This window comes from Falco cherrug, chromosome 9, assembly GCF_023634085.1.
Source record: "Falco cherrug isolate bFalChe1 chromosome 9, bFalChe1.pri, whole genome shotgun sequence".
In the NCBI taxonomy this organism is placed as follows: Eukaryota; Metazoa; Chordata; class Aves; order Falconiformes; family Falconidae; genus Falco; species Falco cherrug.
The window spans coordinates 18,094,701-18,116,087 of record NC_073705.1 but is presented as its reverse complement, the minus strand read 5'-3'; the positions used below and the strand labels follow the sequence as shown (position 1 = coordinate 18,116,087).

The following is a 21,387-nucleotide window of genomic DNA, read 5'->3' as shown; positions in this document are numbered from 1 at the left end:
CGCTGAAGAAATTTTTTCAGACACGTGCTTAATTTGTTCACATTTCCTCCTCGCCTTTGTCTCTTTCCTACCAGTTTATACAGAGTAAGTGGGTCACATTGCAGGATTCAGCAGGGCCAGGTAATAACCAATAAGAGCCACATCAAATAAAATCCTACTGTTTTTTTCCCAGCTAGTAAATTTTGCTTTTCCATTTGCATGTCAAGGGAAATTTGGTCCTGGAGCCCCAGTAGCGGTAGTTACTGGAGCAGCTTTTGTTCAACAGGGTTTGTCACATTTAAAAGTTTACTTCTGTTAAATCCATTTTCTGCAGGGCTCTTAATTACTGTTACACCAGGAGTTGGCACTTATTGCCCTGGTGGGCGAGACCCATCCAGCACATGTGGACTGTAGTAGCAGTTGCACACAAGCTTGTAGTGGAATACCTGCATTCAATGCCTTCCTCAGACTAATTGTAGTTATAGAAGAGTTTGGGTGCTTTTCCTGAAACAGAGTTGAAAATCTAATTATTATTTTAATGTGTTGATTTTTTTAAATCTCTAGATGAGACCTGCTAGAGCCAAGTTTGACTTTAAAGCACAGACGCTAAAGTGAGTACGGCTTGTTACTACTGCCTTGAGTGTTCTTCCTCTGCTTTTTCCCCAGGATGCAGCATTTAGGAAGCATCGTGTAATTGAATTCATGTTTGGGGCGTTCCTTTGCAGCAGCTCAACACAAAGGTGTCCATAGTAAGGCAGGGAAAAGTCATACGAATCTTGTAGGTCATAGCCTTGAAAGGACCTGTAGGAAAATGTCTTCTTTCTCGGTGCATCCCTATCTCATGGTTTTTAGGGCAAACCCATGTTCTTTGCTGGAGCAAGTGGGTGCTGTGCTCTGGGGTTGAGTGGAGCTGTGGGAGAGCGCTCTGGCACATGTTGCTCCTTGCATCCTGTTAGCTGGAGGGCTGGGGGAGACCTGCTGGCAGCGGCTGTCACTGCCCTCCTACTGGAGACGGGGGGATGCCCCTGCATGACATCCCTGGCTGTGCTCTGCTTGAGGAGCTGGAAGACCTCTGTTAGTCAGTAGCTCACTGTGTAAACCTGCCGTACAGATGGTCAGAAGAACGTAGAATCCGCAGAACCACAGCATCCTTTCCACTGTGCTAAGCACAGCCCGCAGGCACCAAGGGACTTACACGGATATTAGCTTTAAGCGTGTAGCTGGTCCCTTGCCTCAGGATTTTCCTGATTCAGGACCTGTCAGTGTGCAGAGTGGTCACTGCTTGCTCCCCTGGCATCTGCAGATACACCAGCAGATCTTTCTGGTGGCATAGTTGTACCTCCACGCCCTGTTGTGGTCCCTCAGGTGAATCACACAGCACTACTTTTGGGGGAACACGGCTGTGAGGAGAAAGCCTTTCCCTCTGCATGAGCCCCGAGAAGCTCACATTTTAACATCAGTGAAGGACTTGCTGTTTTTCTTCTCACGTGCTGATGTCCTGGGAATGTTCTTTTCTATGTTCTACAGGTGATGACTTGTGGTGATTTACACAGCATCTCCCCAGCACCTGTGGTAAAATGGAGGCAGATGTCAGGTGTAACTGCTGTGTCCCTTGAGCAGAGTGTACCAGGGTGCTGGGCAAGCGAAGGAGAGCTTGTGAAAATCATGTTAGGAAAGGCTGGGTTGTTTGCTTTCCTGTGGGGACCCAGGTAGTAGGTTTATGAGCCTAGTGCAAGCTGCCCACAGTCAGAGGTCCTCAAGCTATGGACATTCATAATTTTGGCACTGAAGACCGTAGATTGAAATGCCAGTTGTAAGCCCAGGTGAGGTCAGCGATTGCACAGCCACAGGCTGGCCAGAAGTGTAATTGTTGCAGGACCAATGTTGGCTGTGAGGGGGTTCTTCTAGTCAGCAAGCTAGTTTCCATTAAAATTGTGTCTCTTTGGAAGGCACTCGTGACATGACCTGTTTCAAACCAGGAATTGAGCACTGCTCACCCTATCCAACACAGAAAGCAGCCGGGAGCATCTTTTGCTTGAGCCTGACCCCACTGCTACCAGAGGGTGTGTGGTTAGTAGGGCCCTCACAGAGCTGCTTTTTTGCCAGGATGTCCCAAAAGAGCAGGAGAGTGCCTGCATATCGCAGTGCCAACAGGGTAATTCTCAACACATAGCTTTCACTTTGGGTGGCGTGTGGTTTGTATGGACGGGGCTGGTGCAGACTCTGGCACCTAGGGATTGCTGGACAGAGAAAGAACACGCCTGTTCTCCGGTGAGGTCCTGATGGAGTGCTTGTGTCCTTAACAGGGAGCTTCCTCTGCAGAAAGGAGATATTGTTTACATTTACAAGCAGATCGACCAGAACTGGTATGAAGGCGAACACCACGGCAGAGTTGGCATCTTCCCACAATCGTACATAGAGGTAGCTACTTTCCTTGCAGGCGTTCTCTTTGTCCAGTCCCCTTCTGCTGGCAACCAGTTTATGGGCTTTTTGTATATGACTTATGTGATTCTGTTTGTCCATTCCAGCTGCTCCCACCAGCTGAGAAAGCTCAGCCCAAAAAGCCATCACCGTTGCAGGTATTGGAATATGGAGATGCTATTGCCAAGTTCAACTTCAATGGGGATACCCAAGTGGAAATGTCCTTCAGAAAGGTAGGACTTTAGTCATGCTGATGAATTCAATCCTGAAAAATGCGAAAGATTTTTAACACTAGTTAAAACTTGGAGTTTCCAAATGAAAACTCCAGGAAGATAAGCTCTGTATTCAGGAAGGATTCATTCTCATTGCCCACGTTTTTAGTCCATAGCCATTATGTAGCACATTGCAGCAAGAGTGTTGCTGCTAGGCTGAGTCAAGAAGTGCCAGCTGCTTCCTTAGGGCTAGCTGAGAAGATCCTTTAAGGACAAGTGCTGGAAGCCTGGCTCTGAAAGGCAGATTGGATATTTGGTGACGTGTGTCCAGTCTGATCCTCTCCAGTGGAGATGCACAGAGTCACATCAGAGCGGCAGTATAGAAAGAAGGATACTGAGTTCGCCTCCCTTCAGCCTATAGGCCAAATCATTGAGCACAGGTGGGTGAGGTTCTGCGATACTGAAGTGAGTGGCTGGACCTGACTGCGGAGTGAAGGGGTAGGGATGGGTTGTGTAATGGCTGTTCAGCACAAGGTCAGCTCTATTTAGGTTAAGTAGCAGCATTTCTCCGTCCCACCCAGCATTCTGATTTGATGCTCAGATTAGATCTTCTCTGTCTGCTTTTTTAATTATACATGAAGGTGGGGCTTGCAGTTTATATTAAGGATCTGGAAATTGCTTTGTTTGTCAGCAAAACAGAAGGGAGCATAGGGAGACCGAGTTTTTAAACTGCAAACCTGTGCATACTCCCTGTACACCACATCCCTGAGAGTCATGGTCAGCCTGAAACTGCTGGTTTCCATTTTTTTAAACTGGCTTTTAGCAAGTAGAGTCTTGGAAATGTGAGCATGACGGAGTCTGCAGACAGCCTGTCCCCACCAGAAGATCTGCATTTCCTCCTTCTCTGAACTGAGAAATATCATCACCACGCAGAGGTTAGGGTTAGGACCACCTAACTGGGAAACAGGGTGCTGAAAGCCAGCAATTGTTTTAAGTCAGCTGCAGCATCAGCTGCAGCAAGATTAAAAATGTAATCTGCTTTGGAATGATGAAATATGTTAAAGTCAGGGCTACATTACTATTCCTTCTCACAGGGTGAAAGGATCACATTGATTCGACGAGTGGATGAGAACTGGTACGAAGGAAAAATCTCTGGCACCAATCGCCAAGGCATCTTCCCTGTCACTTACGTGGAGGTGCTCAAACGGCCAGTGGTCAAGAATGCCATTGACTACCCTGACCCACCAGTGTCCCTCTCCCCCAGCCGCAGCATGACAGCTTCACCACAGGTATTTGGACTGGACGCAGCCACTTACAGCACCTTGCAGAACAGAGGGATGTTGCCATTGCTGTGCAAGAAGCAATAGCTGAAAAAAGCTGTAGCCTAAGACTAGTGTTTTGCACTGTAAAAGCCATGAGCTCCCTGCAGTACGCTGTGACTGCAGGAAAAGGTGATGTTTCATTTACCAGAAAGGTTAATGAACGGGTTGTTTGGGGATTTGGAGACTCAGCTTTTAATCTCTGATCTGTAGCTTGAATTCAGGCCAGGTTGAAAGGGCTACAGTGAATAAATTTCACTGCCAGATGGAATGAATTGGTGATCCAGCTCCTCCTGAGTGCATATTTACACTTTACAGACCTCCACTGTGATGAGTGAATTTTTTATTGTGACTATTAAAAGGGTATCAGACTGTTACAGTCTGTAGGAGTCATTATGTCGATTCCAGTCAGATTGAATCAAGCTGTATACTTGTTCCTAAATGTTCCAGCTCACAACCAAGATTTTGGGAGACAGGATTAGGAGACCTGCCTGTATTATTTGAAATTGATGCTAAACGAACTCAAGTGTTGAGAGCAGGCTGGTCTGAGATCTTTCATGAATATTAGATTCACTATAAACCATACTGCAGTTCAAACCAGAAATCAAAACGGCAGCCAGCAATTGTATCGGGATCCCAGAATGTTTGCTGTGAAAAACCTATCAGGGAGACAGTGAGTCTCTAAATCCCTTTGTTTTGCTCTCATCCTGCAAATACTCGTGCTTGAAGGTCAGCATACATGTCTGGGTTGCAGCCACGAGGTTGTAGTGCATCCCACTCTCACCCATGGGACCAAAGCAAGGTCGTTCTGAGGTCAAGACTACAAGGAACAGGAGTGAAGGATTAGGATCGGGAGGAAGGGGTATATGGTACAGGATGGGTGGGAAGGGCTGCCATGGCTCATACCTGGTGTCTGTCTGGATCTTCCCTGCTTTTATTCTTAGGCACTGTGTAAAGGGGAAAGGCTGGGGACCTCAGCTGAGCAGTTCTGTTTGAGCTTGGCAATCTCTCCATAGCTGTTGCCTGCCTGCCACCAATCTCTGCAAGCCTCTCCCTTCGATGGAAGGGATCGTATCCACCCTTTTTTGGTTTCCTTTGCTATTCTTTGGATTCCTCCCGTAGTAAATCAGTTCTCTCCCTTTTTTGCCTAACTTGGCAGAGGACTGAGAAACACTGTGCTCAGTGCTGGTGTGGCTGAGCTCCCTGACATCGCTGGTGGTAACAGCTAAGGGCAGGACTCGGCTGCGTGCTCTGCCTTGATAAACACAGGACCTCCTTTCATCACCTGAAGGCCAGATAGCCAGAGCTGGCTGTTTTGATCCCTTTCTCCTCCACAGCTTCAGCAATGCAAGTTTCTTGAGGAGCCGGCATTGCTCGTGCTGGAGGCGGATAAAGTCAAAACCCGTTGCAGCGGTGAATGCTGCCTGGGTCGGCAGCGTGAGCTGCTGGGGCCCCGGCTGCTGCTGCCAGGCGAGTCAAGTGCTGCGTGCTGCCCCCATGGGTGGGGGCTTCAGCTGCTCCCTGGGGGACTTCGGGCATACGGTATGAAGTCCAAGGTCTTCCACAAGACGTTTTGTGTTTGGGGTTCTGACGAAGGCTGGAGAAGGGTGTTAGCAGCACAGGTGCAGAATGGACCCCGTGGCTGGAGTAGCTGTGGGCAGGGTGTTCTCCAGTGCGGTGCACCGTCTGCAGAGAATTTACGTACCACGCTTGGTCACAGATCTGTTCCTCTCCACACTCGCTCTTTCTCCTTTTGCTCAGTTGTTTTGTATTTTCCTTTATTACTTTTTTGTTCATTTCTTTCTTTTTCTCTCCTGCTTTTGTCTCCTTCAAGTCTCCCAGCTCTGAGCTGCTCCATACACCAACTCCTCCGCCTTTGCCTTTCGCGCGCCGCGCCTTATCTCCAGAGGTGCAGGCGGTCACATCCGAGTGGATTGCTCTGACCGTGGGAGTGTCTCCTAGCACCACTCCTGCCATAACTCCTCCATTGCCTCCTCCGCCTGAAGCCTCCCTCTCTCACACTGGCTATCTCTCGCCTTCTGCTGCAGCCAGCCCTTCTCCCACGGTCAGCCTCCACCATTCTCATCTCTCTGGCTCCTCGACTCCCAGGTCCATTAAATCCCCATTGCCCTCTTACTCATCCCGACCTCAGTCCTCCGCCCGCAGTTTCTATCAGGCCACTCCGCAAAGTGAAGAGAAGTTTGCTGGCTCCCCTTCTCCCACCGCGAGCCACTCTAACTCCCCTCGCTGGGCAGTGGAGAGCCCCGACAGCATCCTCGCGGAGCAGCATGGCACCTCTGGCAGCCAAGCCTGGCTCCAAAAGACTAGAGAGGGCAGCAGCCACCCCCAGCAGGGTGCTCGTGCTCTTCCCAGCATCTCTGTCGAGCGCTGCCTGAAACCATCCCAACTAGACATGCGTGTCAGCCCAGAAAAGAGACCTGTGGGTTCCTCTGAGGACAACCAGTTGTGTCAGGAGCTAATGGCTATTGTGCAGGGAGGTAAAACAGAGAAAAGAGGAGTGAGGAAAGGTGATCTGGGAAAGTTTCAAAGCGGGGAAAAGAAGGTACTTCTGCATGTGTGTGTGCTGCTCTGCATTGCTGATTTTCACGGGTGTGTTGAGGTTTGTGCTGCTCGGTCAGCCAGGCGGAGCCAGTGGCTGCCATGCATCATTTGGACGATCTTAAGCCCTTCTTCCAGGGGTCACCAGTGGCATTCACTGTGTAGCAGATCAAAAGGTTTTAGAAGGCGCTTCAGGAGCAGGGTAGTGAAAATTATTTCAGAATAGGTAACAACACAGGACTGACTCAGTTGGTCACATCTAACGAGGTGACTGTCCCAGAGAGCAGCCGTTACCAGCTGTGTCAGATGAAAGTCTCACGTGCCCATATACCTCACTGTGTGGAATACAGGAGATTCCTTGCTATTCAGGGATTTTCCAGTGTGCAGTGGATCCTCTTTGGTTATAGGATCTATTTGTTCCTTTTAAAGCCAAGGACTGAAAAGCCTTGTAAACACTATCCTGGCTCCTAGAGTCACAAAAGCTGTCCCCTCTGGATCCTGGAGCCTGCGATTTAGTGAACCTTCGTCTGGGACGTGCGTGACTAGGTCAGGGAGGCTTGATTGTTATCTGTGCCTTGAGTGGAATTTATTACCTTTGCATTTCCAAAGTTGTGTGAGAGGGTCTAGCCACACATGAGAGCTAGACCTAGTGGTAACTTTTCCCCGGGAGTTTTTAGTTCTATGTAGCTATATGTTACAGTGAGAGGGAACATGGGGGAACCCTCTCGTAGATTCTGCCCCATATCTTCCACCCTCAGTCTTGACATAGGAGATCTGCCTTACTTTGCAGCTCTCAGTTGACTTGGGGGTCCATTGTGGGCTACAGCGGGCCCAAATACGGTGGTACCCCCATGCTGCCCCGTGTAAGAGTGGAAGTTAAGAGAGCTCAAAATTAGAGCATTATAAATACTACCTTGGGTGCACTGCGATAGCCTCCATGCCATACCCCATCTAGCCAGCATTAAGTGATGAGGAACTGAGGGTTCAAAGATGATACATTTCACACTGGGAAATCTTATGAAAAATTGTTTGATTTCTGCTTGAATCATAACCAGAAGTGTACTGAAAGCTGTTTAAAGACTGTGATGTTTACTATCTGGATACATTTTTAGTAGCATGCATGTTTAAAACAGAATGAGGTGGTCAGCTCAGACAACTGGAAACTGCACTTGCCCTTGCATGGAGTTACGTTTGCTGTGTGTGCATCGAATTTACCGGGTAGTAGATGCTCTTATCACTAGCAGCGGTTGTGATAAGAGGGTGTGTGCCAAGCTGACCAACTTTTCTTTTCTTCAAAAGACTGCAGACTCAAAAGCATTCTCTTCATCTGCTCCTCTCTCTTCCTCTGCCCTCTCTTCCTCTACTGTCACAACACAGCCACCTCCCAGACTTACACGCAGAGTCAGTAAGCCACAGGTAATCATCTTTGCTGATTGCTTTTCCATTACGTAGAGTTGTATCCATGCCTTGCCATTGTTTTGTCATATGCTTGTTTAGCCATTCATTGATTCCACAGGTGAGGTATTTCTCCTGTCGTTTAATGCAGAATTTTTATTTCTTTTTAAAACAATAATTTCAAATTATTTCCAGGCTGTGCAGAAGGGCAGGTATGGGCAAAACCTTCAGCTGGTACAAATCCACGCAGCTCAAGCCCAGGTTTCTGCCAGTTTGTACCAGCTAAGGATCTGATTTTCTGTCCCTCCAAAGGATTAACCCAGGACTGACTCAGTTCTGACCTTGGGTTCCTCCAGCTCAGCTGCACTGTTAGGCAGTGTCCGAGCGATGCAGGGCGAGGTGCTTCGCTTCAGGTTTTGTTTAACCACCTGAGATCTGGGTTCAGGGTTTGAGTGTCTCAGAGCTGGGGGTAAGGCACACGCAGCTTGGTAGCCACAACATCAGGGACCTGCTCCAGCCTTCCCAGGCAGGGTTCAGGGGGTCCCAGCTCTGATGCTCAGAGACGCAGACGTCTCTAGAGGGAGATGCAGCGGGGTCTGTGCAGCAGAACCAGCTCAGTCCCACAGCATGCGGCTGGGATGGCTGGGGTCCGGAGCCGGGGTGCTGGCAGCTGCTAGCGTCCTGTCCGTACTCCAGAACCTTCCACAAGATGGCAATGTCTGAAACGGAAAGCTCACAGCAGCGGGACCAAGTTCGAAGCGATGGGCATTGGGGAAGCCACCTTGGGCTTGAGCAGTGAACCGGGCAGGTGCTCCTGCAGGGCCAGTGTGGGCAGTAGTTGCCAACGGTAATATTTTCATCATCAGTTTCTGACAGCCAGATAGTTTTAACCCTGAATTTTGCCTGTTACCTTTACTTACCCCCTTTCCCTCCGATCGTGAGATTGCACAGCTTTTTACTGAACAGTCACCTCCTGCTTCCCTTTCAGTCTCAATAGCTGAGGCCAGCAGGATACATACCCTCCATGGTAAAAATCCATCGCAGTTTTCTGTGTTGCCCTTTCTCTTGACCTCTGAGCTGCCTGGTCCGGCTGTGCTCGCACTGGGTGTATGCAATCCAGCAGCACAGGAGCCGCATCTGGGGGAAGGTGGTTTTCCTGAGTGCTGCCTACAACACAGTTCTATTTTGGGTGTTGCACCTGGTTGTAACAGGACCCTGCAGCCTTTCTTTGGCATCGAAGTCAAGCCAAAATTTATATTTTACATGCCTTGACAATCAGAGCATTGTCAGTGTCAAGTTAAAACTCGGTGACATTGTCAGTAGTCTTGGCCTCCTTTCCAGCTCTGGCTCTACAGTTGTTCAGGGAGCAGGAGCGGTATTTGTATGTGCAAATGACATGTGCAAATGACTTCTTCTTAGCTGCATGACCCATGCAGAGGCTGATGGCTTCAGGTAATGCCCTGGAGGCCTTTTCAGAAATCTGTCCTCTTTCCATTGATTTTAATCAAATGAGAAGAGCACTTAGTAGATGTGGAAATGGGACATTACATTTGGGGTTTGTTTCCTTTACTGGCCATCCCCTGTTGGAGGTATTTTACCATTTGGGATTTTAGTTTTCTTTCTCGCATTAGAGACCCTCCCCAGTTATGAAATTCTGACCCAGGGTTTTTGGCAGGTTTAAGACCTTTTTGGTGCAGGGCTGGTATAAGGACCGTGTTCCTGCCTGTTCCATTAGGCAATAATATAGAGTGCAGTGGCTCTTTTAGCTATTCTGAAGTTATTCCTTTTTGTTTAGTTTCGCACTCCAAACTTTTTTTTTTTTAAAAAATGACCCCACAGCATGTCAAAGATATTTTAAGTACACCTTACAGATAATTCCAATATTCTGGTAAAACACGATCTTAAGCAGTAGCATAATCTACCAAATTAATTTATTTCAGGGGACCCTCGGAAATTTTCTAGTGTACTTCCCATTTTACGCTGGGGTCCTGTTGGCGCAGCGTGACAGCCGGTGGTGGTGCTGGCGAGGGTGCCCGCGGTGCAGCAGCTTCGGCCTGGGGCTGGACTGCGGCTGTGAGGGGGGAGGGCAGGAGCGGCTGGGCGAGGGTCCCTGTGTCATCTGAAGGTCCCTGTGTTGCCCGGCAGCGTGAGGGGTGTTGGTGGGGGGCTGGCTGCTCCTTGGCGCTTGTACAAAACCCCTCGGGCGGAGCGGGGAGTGATTTCACCCCTTTGTGGTGGTGTGGAGCAGAGAGGAGGGTGTGCGAGGAGGATGCTCGGACCCCAAGCTCCCCAGCACAGGCCAGCAGTGCCCACGTACCATGCTCCTTGCTTAGCACCTCTGCCCAGGTCAGCCTCTGTCCTTCCCACGGGCTGCTGCTGCCGCTGCACAGGTTCAGCTGGGCAGCGTTTGTGCCCAGTGCATTTATCGCCCGGACTGGAGCTGCCCGGCCAGCATCAGGCGGTGGTACCTGCGCCCCGGGCAGATGCGTTTTCTGCTGCAGACACAGCCTGCACCTTCTGACCCGGGGGCCAGGGAGTCTGTCCGCAGACTTTAACAGCCATGAGGCCAGGCTGCTGCACACCGCAGCCTTTTCCGCATCCTTCATGAGAGCTCCTTGGCCAGCTTTCCCCTCGCTTTCACCAGGGCCGGGGCTTGCTGTGTGCCACTGTTTCCCTTTTTCCTCCTGGCTGGGCTGGGGTGTCCTCCCTGCTCATGATTCTCCATTCACGTGTGGGATGTGTGCCCTTCTCCGAGGGGTGTACCGATTTGTCTGTCTTGTTTTGTCTGTCTGTTTGTTCTGCTTCGCTTTCTCTTTGCCTGTGTGGTCCTCTGACTCCCACCAGAAAGGGGTGGAAGACAACATGTAAACATGCTGCAGTGGATAGACACGCAGACGATGCTTGACTTCACTAGGAGCAGGGAGGGCACTGCTGAGTAGCCCCAACATCTTTCTTCCCAACAGTTAAAACCTGCCTCAAGGTTTTTCTGAGCTCTTAATGTATAACCTTTTTCTGGTGTTCTTGCAAACTTGTGGTGCTCTTTAGGTCCATCCTCAAACACTATATGAGGTGTAAAAAGTGGCCAGCTGTGCTTCAGGCTGAGTGTACCACATATTCATATATGTGAGTGTGTGTATATATCCATATATATGCCAGCAATAGAATTTATACAGTCTGTAAACATGACATAGACATAGACACTTCAGCACCTGCTTAAGCCTATTCACTTAGTCTTAACAAAGCACGTGGTGTGACTGAGAGGGTCGGAGTTGTCCTGATGGATTGGGAATACTTGGTCACTTGTAGGGCCCTCAGTTGACCTCCAGCAGCAGTAGAGCTGGCTCAGTGTTTTGAGGGAACCTCTGTGGTTTATGCTTTGGAGCTGTGCCCCACACCTGCTGATTCCTCAGCTGCCTTGGGCACATGGAGCCACCACTGTAGGTAGGACACGGGCTTTCTGCACTCATGTTTAAAGGGCATTTGTACCTGTAACACCTTCTTTTTTTGTCATCCTTTATTCTCTTCTCTCCCTGCGAGCATAATATTGGCTGGTTGGTGGGGGTTTTTATTAAAAAAAAAAGCCATCTGGGCCATGCCATCGAGGTCACTTGTTTGAAGCAGTGGGGTGGTACATTTACAGCCTAGAATTATAGGATCTGATCTGGTCAGTGTTCATCCTGTTCAGGTAATGCTGCATTGCTGCTGGCTTTGGGGTGCTTTGTCACTGCACTGTGCGGCTCTGCTGTAGCCCTGGGGGTTGGTGCAGACACCCACTGCTTTGGTAGGAGCTGCCTGGATCTCTGGAGCAGAGTCCAGAGGGGATCCACTGAGTTTCGTGTCTTGTTGGGAACTGGGGGCTGCTTGGCCCCTGCCCGGCTATCTCGTGGAAGTCCCCCCACCAGGAAAGGGGGTGCTGGCAGGCTGCACCTCCTGGTGTCACACTGCACCACAGAGCATTCAGAGGTAGTGTCAATTTTTTTAGCTTTCAAATAAGTAGCTTAATTCATAGTGATTAATGCTTTTCAGAGGAAAAGTCATCAAGGAGGTGACAAGTCATCAATGAGAAATGGACCACACAGTTGTTCATGGAGCAATTCCAGCAGTCAGTTTATTAGCATGGAGCAGAGAAGTACTTTCTTGAATTTAAAAAAAAATATCACTCTTACAGCTGCCTCTCGCTTCAGCCTGAAAATTGGTTTTCCCACCTAACTGACCACATGAGTTAGCTCCAATCTCATCAGATTTGATGTGCTATATCCAGCTGGTCTACACAATATTAATTTTAAATTTCTAATTATTCCATTTTCCTTTCAGGGCTGGTGATAGACAGGCAGGAATGACTTCCAGAAATCCTGTGATGGTTTCAGGCTTCACAGTAAATGCTTTGAATGTGAATTCCACTGCAATTAGCCCATCCAACTTACACTTTATTTTCTCTCTATAGAAATATACATGGTAACAGAGCCTTGTTTCTTAAGGGCAGTGACCCCAGACTCCAGCCCCAGGCAGTACAGCTGCCTACAAAGAAGTTGCGGTGGGGTTGGGTTGGCCTGGTCACAGTCCTCAAGAAATAAGACAGTTTGCTTTAATACAATGATGGGCACAGCTCCAGAGCTCCAAGATGTGGTTCAGAGGAGCTTTGAGAATGGGAATTAGAGATGAGCTCATCACCCTGCGCTTCTCCAAGCTCTTGGAGCATGCTTGGGCTGAAGGTGTCACAAACCCCTTTGTCCTCTGCTCCTGCTCTGTCTCAGGATGCCATGAGAAAGCAAACCCTCTACTGAAGGGCACGGTTGGAGTGAATAAAGAGAAGGAGGGAAAGCAAAAAATGGAGGCCTTTGGGATTTGGGTTGAAAATTGTGCAGAATGATCCCAGAGGATGGCACGCCCTGTGCCTTACCCGATCCGCTTTGCAGGCGGCCCTGCAGGTGGTACAAACAACCCTGCACGCGTTCAGCCGTCCTGTTTGCTCAGACAAATAAATATAAGTAATATTTATTATTAAATAAAAATAAGTTTGAATAAATGCCAAATAACAGACAAAACACCTCGCTTTTGGTAGGTGTTTGAATATGCCAGAACGATGCAGAACCAGGCTCTGGATACCTGTGTGACTTTCACAGTGACCTTCCCCTTCCCCATAAAACCTCCAACCCCAAAGACCTGGATTTTCCCTACTGTGCTGGGGACACACGTGTCCCAGCGGAAAGCCGTGACAGGGCAGGGAGGCAGGGCAGAGACCAGGAGCTTCCCAGGGAGTGGGGGTGTCTGGAGCTGGGCTTTCCAGCCTGACCCAAAGCTCTGCCTCATTGTGGGAATGAAAGAGCAGCTCGGATCCTTGCTCAGTACAGGCTAAAGTGAGTTTGGTGGGGCTACGTGGCGTTGTGCCTTCGGAGAACCTGAGCTGGGCTTCTGTAAGAAGCGAGCGAGTTCTGTCGTGTGTCAAAGTCATTGCGGACCTTTCTAAAAACAGCAGCAGATTCCTCTCAACATGCTTTTGGCCGTTCAAGTCTGATGCTCTCAAGTGTGTGCTTCTGTTCTTGTTTTTTCCCCCCACAGGAATGCAGTATGACACTATGTCCCATTTCTGGTTGTAGCGGTGTCTGCAACCTTGCACTCCGGTTCCCTGCTCTGAGCTTCTGTTTCACTGTTGCCTTTCTCTGGGCAGCATTCTGTGTGCCGCAGCCGTCGCATTACCGTAGCCTGAATGTCTCTCGTGTAAATGAAAGACCTTGTTGTCCAAGAAGTGTGGTGTTGGGGTGGGGAGGGGATGAGTTGTTCATTTTCTCTTGTTGTCTGCACTCCATTTACATTTTTTAAATTCTGACCACTGTAACATCTGCTAAAATGTCTTCCTTATCATTTGCTTGGTGATCACACAGCCTTCCCACCATTCATTGAGAGCTGGACCAGATCTCACAGAGTCTGAAAAGAGCTATGTGGTAAGGCCACTGTTTAAATCAGATGTGTAGTCCTAGACTCTCTTCACCCAGACAGTAACTCCTCAATAAAGATAAAATGCCAGCACTATTTTTAGCTGCAAAATAGGTACATGTTTATCTATTTGCATACAGTGTCTTGTTTGCAACAGAGAAAAGGGGATTAAGCAATTAGAAAAACTGTCGTAGCCAATGAGAAGTTGGGCTAATTGTGCTGCCGGTCCCTGGGTATAAGTTAAATGAAGCAAAATGCATGAATGGAGCGGCCTGCCTTGCATTCTTGAACTGACTTCATAGCATTTGTAATGGTGCCACTGCATAACTAATTGCAACCTCTTACGCTGCTGCTTTTAAAAATATATGTATATGTATTTGTTACAAATCTTCAAACTAAATGCCAAATTCTTCTGTATCTTGCCTGTTTTTCCATGCTTACACCTGGATCCCTTCTGCACTCCACTACCTGGATATTTACCTGGATCTACAACTCTTTTTTTTTTTTTTTTTTTTTTTTTATAATTTTATTTTTTTTTCCCGCACCGGACTTATGTGCTGCATCTGGAATGTCCCATCTCTTCTTGTCTATATTTTCCCCTCCCTCCCCCCTGTTGACTGTCCTTTGGGTGTTCTTGGATGTCAATGCTGCCTACCACGCAGGAAGCTGTTTGCAATGAGATCATAAACATTGCAGAAAAATCTGTTCATTACTGCAGTACTATTTCTCAGCCTCTTGACTCTCGCCACAAGGTGACCCCTAATGACCATAAACCATCTCTCATCATTTCTCAGCAACCTCAAGCACAGCAGCAAGGAACCAGCCCTGACAGAAGTCAAACGCCACGAGACATGTAAGTCCTTTTGGCTCCCATCTCTGCCAGGGGCCTTGCCTCTGACCGGTGGTGCAGATGGGGAGGTGTGAAAGCTTCAGTGTTTCAGCAGTTAAATTAGAATTATGGGAGAGTGTTGGCTTTCCTTTAGAGAACAAAAATAGCCGCATGTCATGGTAACGAGTCGTTTAAAACTGGGACCTTTGTGTCTGCACCTGAGACAATGACCTCACCATCTGGGGCTGGGTCTCCTTTGGGTACTTGATTCATGCTGGGCATGGAGACTCCCTCAGTGTCTTTGTGTCTTGAAGCTGGAGACAAATCAATACCCACTGGCTACACCTGGCTCGTGTGATAGAGCGGGTCGGTGTGCTCACCCCGATGTCAGCTCCTCAGGGTGCAGCGAGCAGTGCCACCAGCGTGGCAGCCGTGCACCGTGGGCCAGCGCAAAGGGGCACTGCTGGCTGAGCCATCGCAGAGGCCAAGGCTGAGGTTCTCAAAGCTGAGATTCTTCAGTGGGTTTAGACCTGGAGCTGCCATTTAAGCTTAGTGAGGCCCTTCACTGCTGGTTTTGAGAACAGTAGCCTGCACTGCGTGCTGGGGACTGAAGGTCCTTGGCAGTTGGCTCCTGAAAGGAGCCTTTGCTTTTGCCTGCCCCTTTACGTGGCAGGGAGAGTCTCACACCAGCTCTGTTTTCACTCCCTGCAGGCAGGGGATCCTAGCCTCCCCAGATTTGCCCAGAGATTGTTCCCACTCCATTAGGTTCCTTTCTGATAAATACAGAGTGCCTCTGATGCAGGTGGTATCTCAGGGCAGGATTCAACCTTAGACTTTGCTTGCACTGTACCTCCTCAGCCGTGGTTTATCCAGCAACCTCAGTGCAGTAGGGTAGGCAGTTATCTTTTTCCAAATCCTTTGCTCTGCCGTTTGGTCACCGGTGCCCTGCTGATGTGCCTGGGCAAGGGAACACCTGATGTGCCTGGGCAAGGGAACGCGTGCCTCATTTAGCCCAAGAAGGAACGTATCCAGGTTTTGGCTTGCACTCCATGGGGTGCCTGCACTCGTATGCTCTGTAGGTGCTACGCGTTAGGAAGACTCTGGTGGTTACAGTCTATGGAGACAACCACACAGAATCCTTTAGGTTGGAAAAGATCTTTAAGATCATCAAGTCCAACCGTTAACCCAGCAATGCCAAGTGGCAAAAAGGACAGAGAAGCTCTCCGCATATCCCACGCAGTGCAGGTGTGACACCTTTTACCGCCGTGGCCTTGTGACCACAGCCAATTTAATGCAGTTGGCCTCCACCTCTCGAATGCAAAGCACAGGTCCAGACTGCACTGAGCAAAACATAATAGGAATTAGAAAGGGGATGGGAGATGTCTCCTTCTGAAGGGTTGTCAGGGAAATCCAGTGGCTAATGTGCAGTATCTTTCTGGTTTTAGAGTTAGCTACCAAGCCCTCTACAGCTACACTCCTCAGAATGATGATGAGCTGGAACTGAGGGATGGTGACATTGTTGATGTCATGGAGAAATGTGACGATGGCTGGTTTGTGGGTGAGTGTGACGCTTGTCTGTCAGCAGAACTTTTTGATATGCAGATGAGCCATTTTGCAGAAATTCTGTAAGTTACTTCCATTTGTGGCATCAAAACATGAAAAAAATCAACTCCATGTTTTTCACAGTTTCTCATCTGTTCCCACCAAGAGCATTAAAATTAGGGTGCAGGGTGGTGGAGTTTTGTTTTCCTTGCTAGGTCTCTAGCTTTTCCTTTTTTCTTAATCTCCCCATTCCCCTCTTCCTCCTGATCCTTCTTGTTCACCCTGATGACACAACAACGGGGCAACCAAGGCAAACTGGATTTCTGTAGCTTTTCCAAAGCTGAGGTAGCCAAGGCGACTTATGGAAAGCGGCAAGTAGGGGGATGAAGGGGACAGCGTGTGGATAGGACTTGCCACCCCTGAAAATCCAGCTTCATCTGTAGCTGTATGTTTAGCAAAATCTAGCCCTTTACCTTCAAAGGATGCAAGTCTGGACAGTGTTCTCCATCTCAACACTGCAGATTCAGGCTTGTTATCTCTTCTTGAGGGAGATTAGCTCATTTACACTGATAGGTGTTTGGCTCCTCGCCTACAGGCCCAGGAGCTTTCACCAGCACCTTATTAATTGTTAAAAGGGAAGACCAGAGATGATTAGTGGTGGAGTGAGCTGGGATCTTGTCTGCACCAAAAGGCTCTTTGACCAGGACTCCTGTGTACTTTCAGAAGCAGTGCCTGCAGGCACAAGAGGCTACTACCTCTACCTTTTCAAACCCCCAAGCCCTCCCTGCGTGGCTCCATCTTACTCTGGCTTTCTTGTGTTTTATTTTGTGACAGGTACGTCCAGGAGAACAAGACAATTTGGCACCTTCCCAGGCAACTACGTGAAGCTTCTGTACCTGTAAAACAGCAGCAATCCCACTGTGACAGGGGTGGGCTTGTTTTCCGGATGGTGTTTTTAAACAGTGAAGAAACAGACAATTTCTGAATGTAATCGACAGGAGACGAGATGTGTTAGAAGGATGTGGTTATGTGGTACAGTACGGAGTTGACCGTGTAGCCCTGCTGCCACAGACGCAGTGTGCGATTTGTTTGCTGAAGAAGAGACAGTTCCTAGTTTACAGCGCTGCCTTCGTGTATTCCTCTCCCCTCCCCAGCAAGAGTTCTGGTGATAATCTGAGTTTGTATGGAGTACTTACCTCCGAGAAGGCTTCAGGGAAGCACACGGTATAGGTTTTGTTTGTGTGTGGCGATAGGGTAGTTCCTGGGGGCAGTCGGTGGCTGCTCCCTTCCATGGCACGGGTCAGGGGGCCAGGCTTTCCGCCTGGGTTCTGCCTCGCCGGAGACTCGCTTCGCTCTGCCTTCCACTTTCACCCAGAACCTTCCTCCCTGGCACACACCTTGAGGCCCGGCAGAGGCGGAGGGCAGCTGATACGGTCGGACTGCAGAGCTCTAGGTGGAGAAGGTGTTTGGGGCTGGTGGTTTAATCCAGGGAGGTCAGTCATAACGTCGCGGTGAATGTGCAAAAACCCCAAACCCTTGACCAGCGTATTACCTGTCTCTGCAGGGGGGTTGCTTTTGTGCAGGGTGTGTGTGTGTGAGTGTATTGTGTGCATCAAAACGAACAGAGTCCTGTTTTTTTAAAGAGAAATCAGCCTGGCTTTGACATTTATCTGCACAAAGAATAGAACCAATAAACAGAACATCCGTGACAGCAAATCCTGGCTGTGAGTCCTACGGCTGTTTGCTTTCTCTGCTCCTCCTGCCCTGTTGCTGGCCCTAAAGGATCACTCGCTTCTCAAAGCATTCATACTCTTTGGGATGAAGACTTTGCTTCTTTCCTGGCATTAAATCTTAGAGGCTCCGAAAATCTGAGCAACGTGCCACTGAGGGTGCCGCTTTTTTTTTTTTCTTTTTGGTTACAGTGTCAATGGTAGGTCTCGAATAAATACGTGCATTTTGGCTGCCTCTTAGTCATACAAAAAAAGTCTCATCGATTTGGAAAGCTGTTCCCAGCTGCTGATTACCAGTTACAGGGATTCGTATTTCCTTGAGAAAAAAAACCACGGCTTGGCTGTACGCTTGCCTGTAAATCCACTATGAATACTCTTTTGATAGACATTTTGTTATTAAGAAAAAGCATAAACAAAACTGGTTCTATCAGTCTCTGCTTCCTACAGTTACCATACAAATAGCAAAGGGTTAGATTGCTATTTTGTCATAAGCCGTATTTCATAATATAAAATGCCTATTTTTATGCTGATGCTTTTATACAGATTTATTAAGAGTAACTACAACTAACTGTTAGCACGACTTGCAATGTTTTGATAAACGAGCCATGCTCCTGGGTTTGAAATCATGTAGGCTTGTCTTCCACCTAGGTCAGCGGAAGAGAAGACTCAGCGTCTCAGAAGTTTGACTGTAAATATGTATATTTAACTTTGTACAGACAATGTACTTACCTTGTATAGAAGAATAATTTAAACACATTGAGTGAAGGGAGGAAAAAAAGAAGGCAGTTGCGAAAGGTTGGGATTTTTTTCCACTTTTATTTAAATGATGGAATTCCATGTATGTTCACATAAAGAGTTTTAGCACAAAATATCCATTATAAAAGGGTTAAAGATAGGACACAAAGCACCGTTTCTTTTCTGCAGGAGATACCTTTAACCCTGCATCTTATTTATGGGTTTGTTTTTCCTGCTTTGGGTTTGCCCTCCAGTTATTTGCAGCAATATTTAGGCCTGTTGGATAACACCAAATTAATCTATCCAGCAAAGTAACACGATACTGACTGTATATAACATACTCATTTAAAGGTTTATTTTTTGTTCTTGCTCTTGCCATCTTAAGTTACACACACACACAGAGATAGACACACACACACACACACATTCAAACCGCAACTTATTTTTGTGTTGATTTTTTTGTTTATTGCAGTGGATTACTATTTGACAATTAATAAATGGAATTATTGAACTACTGTTGTGTTCCTTGTACAAATTATTAAATAAAAGTCTATTCCTGCCCTTCCTGTAGCGATGCCCCTTTGTGCCAGTGCCTGTCTGTGGCAGTCTTCGGCTGCATCCACGCCAAGTGGTAGGCGCCTGCTGTGGGCTTGCGGCTCGAGCCCACGGGCCCTCCCTCCTGAGCCATCGGCCGTGACTTTCCCGTGACAGCAGGGAAGGAGCCGGGTCACTGCCAGATCGTGGTGTAACGCGGGGTTGGGGTGCAGCCGCCGCGGTATGTGCACAGAGCAGGGAGCTCAGGAGCACAGCGGGTCGACCGTTTTGCAAAGGGTCTTTGTGATTCCCTCCAGATGAGAAGACCACACAGGTTAAGTAGGACGAGAGACCCACAGGCTCTGTGGGATGGGATGGTAGCTGCTGTTGGGTTTACATGGGCATTTTCAACCCTTGCTCACGTCGAAAGCCATGAGACGCTGACCTCTGTGGTGGCTGCAGCCTGGCCGGGCAGGTGCGGCTGCGGCACTAATCCAGGGGTCCGTGCCCTGCTGCAGTGGATGCGTCGTGTCCCCCAGCCCGCAGCAGGGGAGCCAGCCGGGGTCTGGGGGTGCCTTTCGCGGGGGAGCATTCCCCGCAGGGGCAGAGTGAGGCAGCCGGGGCTGGCTGCCTGGGACTGGCTGGGTGATGTGCGAGGACCACAACAGCACCCCCTGCACCTCTGGTGCTGCACTCTGTGCCCCCCGGGGCTGTGCCCCCCCCCCCCCCCCCCCCCCCCGCGGCGCTGCGCTCCTGCAAAGAGCAGTACCTGCCTCGGGACCCTCCGCCTGGGGCCAAGCCACAGCCAGGCCACGGACCCGCGTTTGGTGGCGGTGGGACTGGCCTGCGAGGCAGGCGTGTACCGTGTGGCTGCATTCGATGATTTTAGGAAGTCACACTATAAACAAGCCGATCTGAAACCCAAACAAAGAGGACAGCGAAAGCCTCAAGCTGTCTTGCAGGCCCTTAGAAATCACGCAGGTGTGAGCCAGATTGCTGTTTCATGGGTGACCTCGTATAGAAGCAGAAGGGCAGCCTGACCACTGCTCAGCTGCCCTTTCTTACAGTGCCCTGGCCAGGGAGCGGGGAGAGACTCCCCTGCAGCCCCTGAACCTTGGTATTTACTGATGTCACTCTGTCCTAATACACTGTGTTGGATATACTACGTATATCCACAGTATGTACGGCTATCCGTAGACAGATGTGTGGATAACCTGTATAACATAAGGAACAAGCTAGAGGTTCTTGTGGCTGCAGAAGCCGTGTGAGGGGAGAAGGAACAAGGACGCAGCCATGTGTCACAGCCCTCCAGCTTGGCATCGCTTCTTGTACTGCCAGACACACAGCAGTGTGGTGGGAGAGCTCTTGCTCTCTGACAGAGGTGCCCGGACCCCGGGAGGGAATAACAAGTTAATGCAGGGAAAGGGAGGAAGGAAAGAAAGGGGATTGCAAGGCAAGGGTGCGCCTTGCCACTGGGTCATTCCTGGCCCTTTCTTGTAGGGCCAGCACCTGGGCCACCCAGCTCGCCCCCGCCTGCCATTGGCCCCCTGCCCCGGCTGTGGCTGAATCCGGCTGCAGCAGCAGCCTTGCGCTGTGGCTCCTGCGTTCGTTCACTAAACAAGCAGCAACTCACGCTCCGGGGGGTAAATGCCAGCACCTCTGCTGCAACCAACCTCTCCCGCCTCCCATCCTCCGATTGGTGGGGGCTTAACGTGCAACTGGAACAATTATTTTTCCCAAATCGCAGTGACATGTAGAAGAATTCCTTCTTCCCTTGGTGGTACTACCCCTGAGGGGCTAAGGATAAAACCCTGCTCCAGGCAGTGATGCGCCTGGCTAAATTAGCAGGAAGGCAGGCTCTGCCCTCCCTCATCAGCTCCCAGCTGGGCCCCTGTGCCCAGCGCTGCCCATTTCCATTGCCCTCATTAGGTTTCAGAGTTAACATCGTGCCAGGTGGGAGAGAGCCGAGCCCTGTTTGCCCGGGAGATGCCACCCCGGGGTGCCCCCCCTGCAACGGCTGGCCCTGCAGCAGCCCTGCTCTCTGCTCAGGGTCCAAGGGGTGAGCCAGGGTGTGAGACACGCTGAGATCTGAACCCCCACCGCCCCCATCCCCCTGCAGCAGCCACCCGACACCGCAGCCCTCCCCGGGGGAGTCACCTTAAAGCGGGGCGGGGCGGGGCGGGGCGGGGCGGGGGCGG

At 49.5% G+C, this 21,387-nt stretch overlaps 1 protein-coding gene across 13 annotated transcripts in view; it reads left to right on the top strand.

Moving 5' to 3' along the window:
* Window positions 1-19,216, top strand: part of SORBS1 (sorbin and SH3 domain containing 1) — a 222,133-nt gene extending 202,917 nt beyond the window's left edge. For all 13 annotated transcript variants that reach the window (XM_055719727.1, XM_055719731.1, XM_055719729.1 and 10 more), the window contains 8 exons: window positions 544-590; window positions 2,286-2,400; window positions 2,508-2,633; window positions 3,707-3,901; window positions 13,768-13,827; window positions 14,614-14,672; window positions 16,094-16,206; window positions 17,025-19,216. In XM_055719727.1, the coding sequence (XP_055575702.1) occupies window positions 544-590; window positions 2,286-2,400; window positions 2,508-2,633; window positions 3,707-3,901; window positions 13,768-13,827; window positions 14,614-14,672; window positions 16,094-16,206; window positions 17,025-17,092 (783 nt within the window). In that variant the 3' untranslated portion in view covers window positions 17,093-19,216. The remainder of the gene's footprint in view (window positions 1-543; window positions 591-2,285; window positions 2,401-2,507; window positions 2,634-3,706; window positions 3,902-13,767; window positions 13,828-14,613; window positions 14,673-16,093; window positions 16,207-17,024) is intronic.
* Window positions 19,217-21,387: the final 2,171 nt, after the last annotated feature.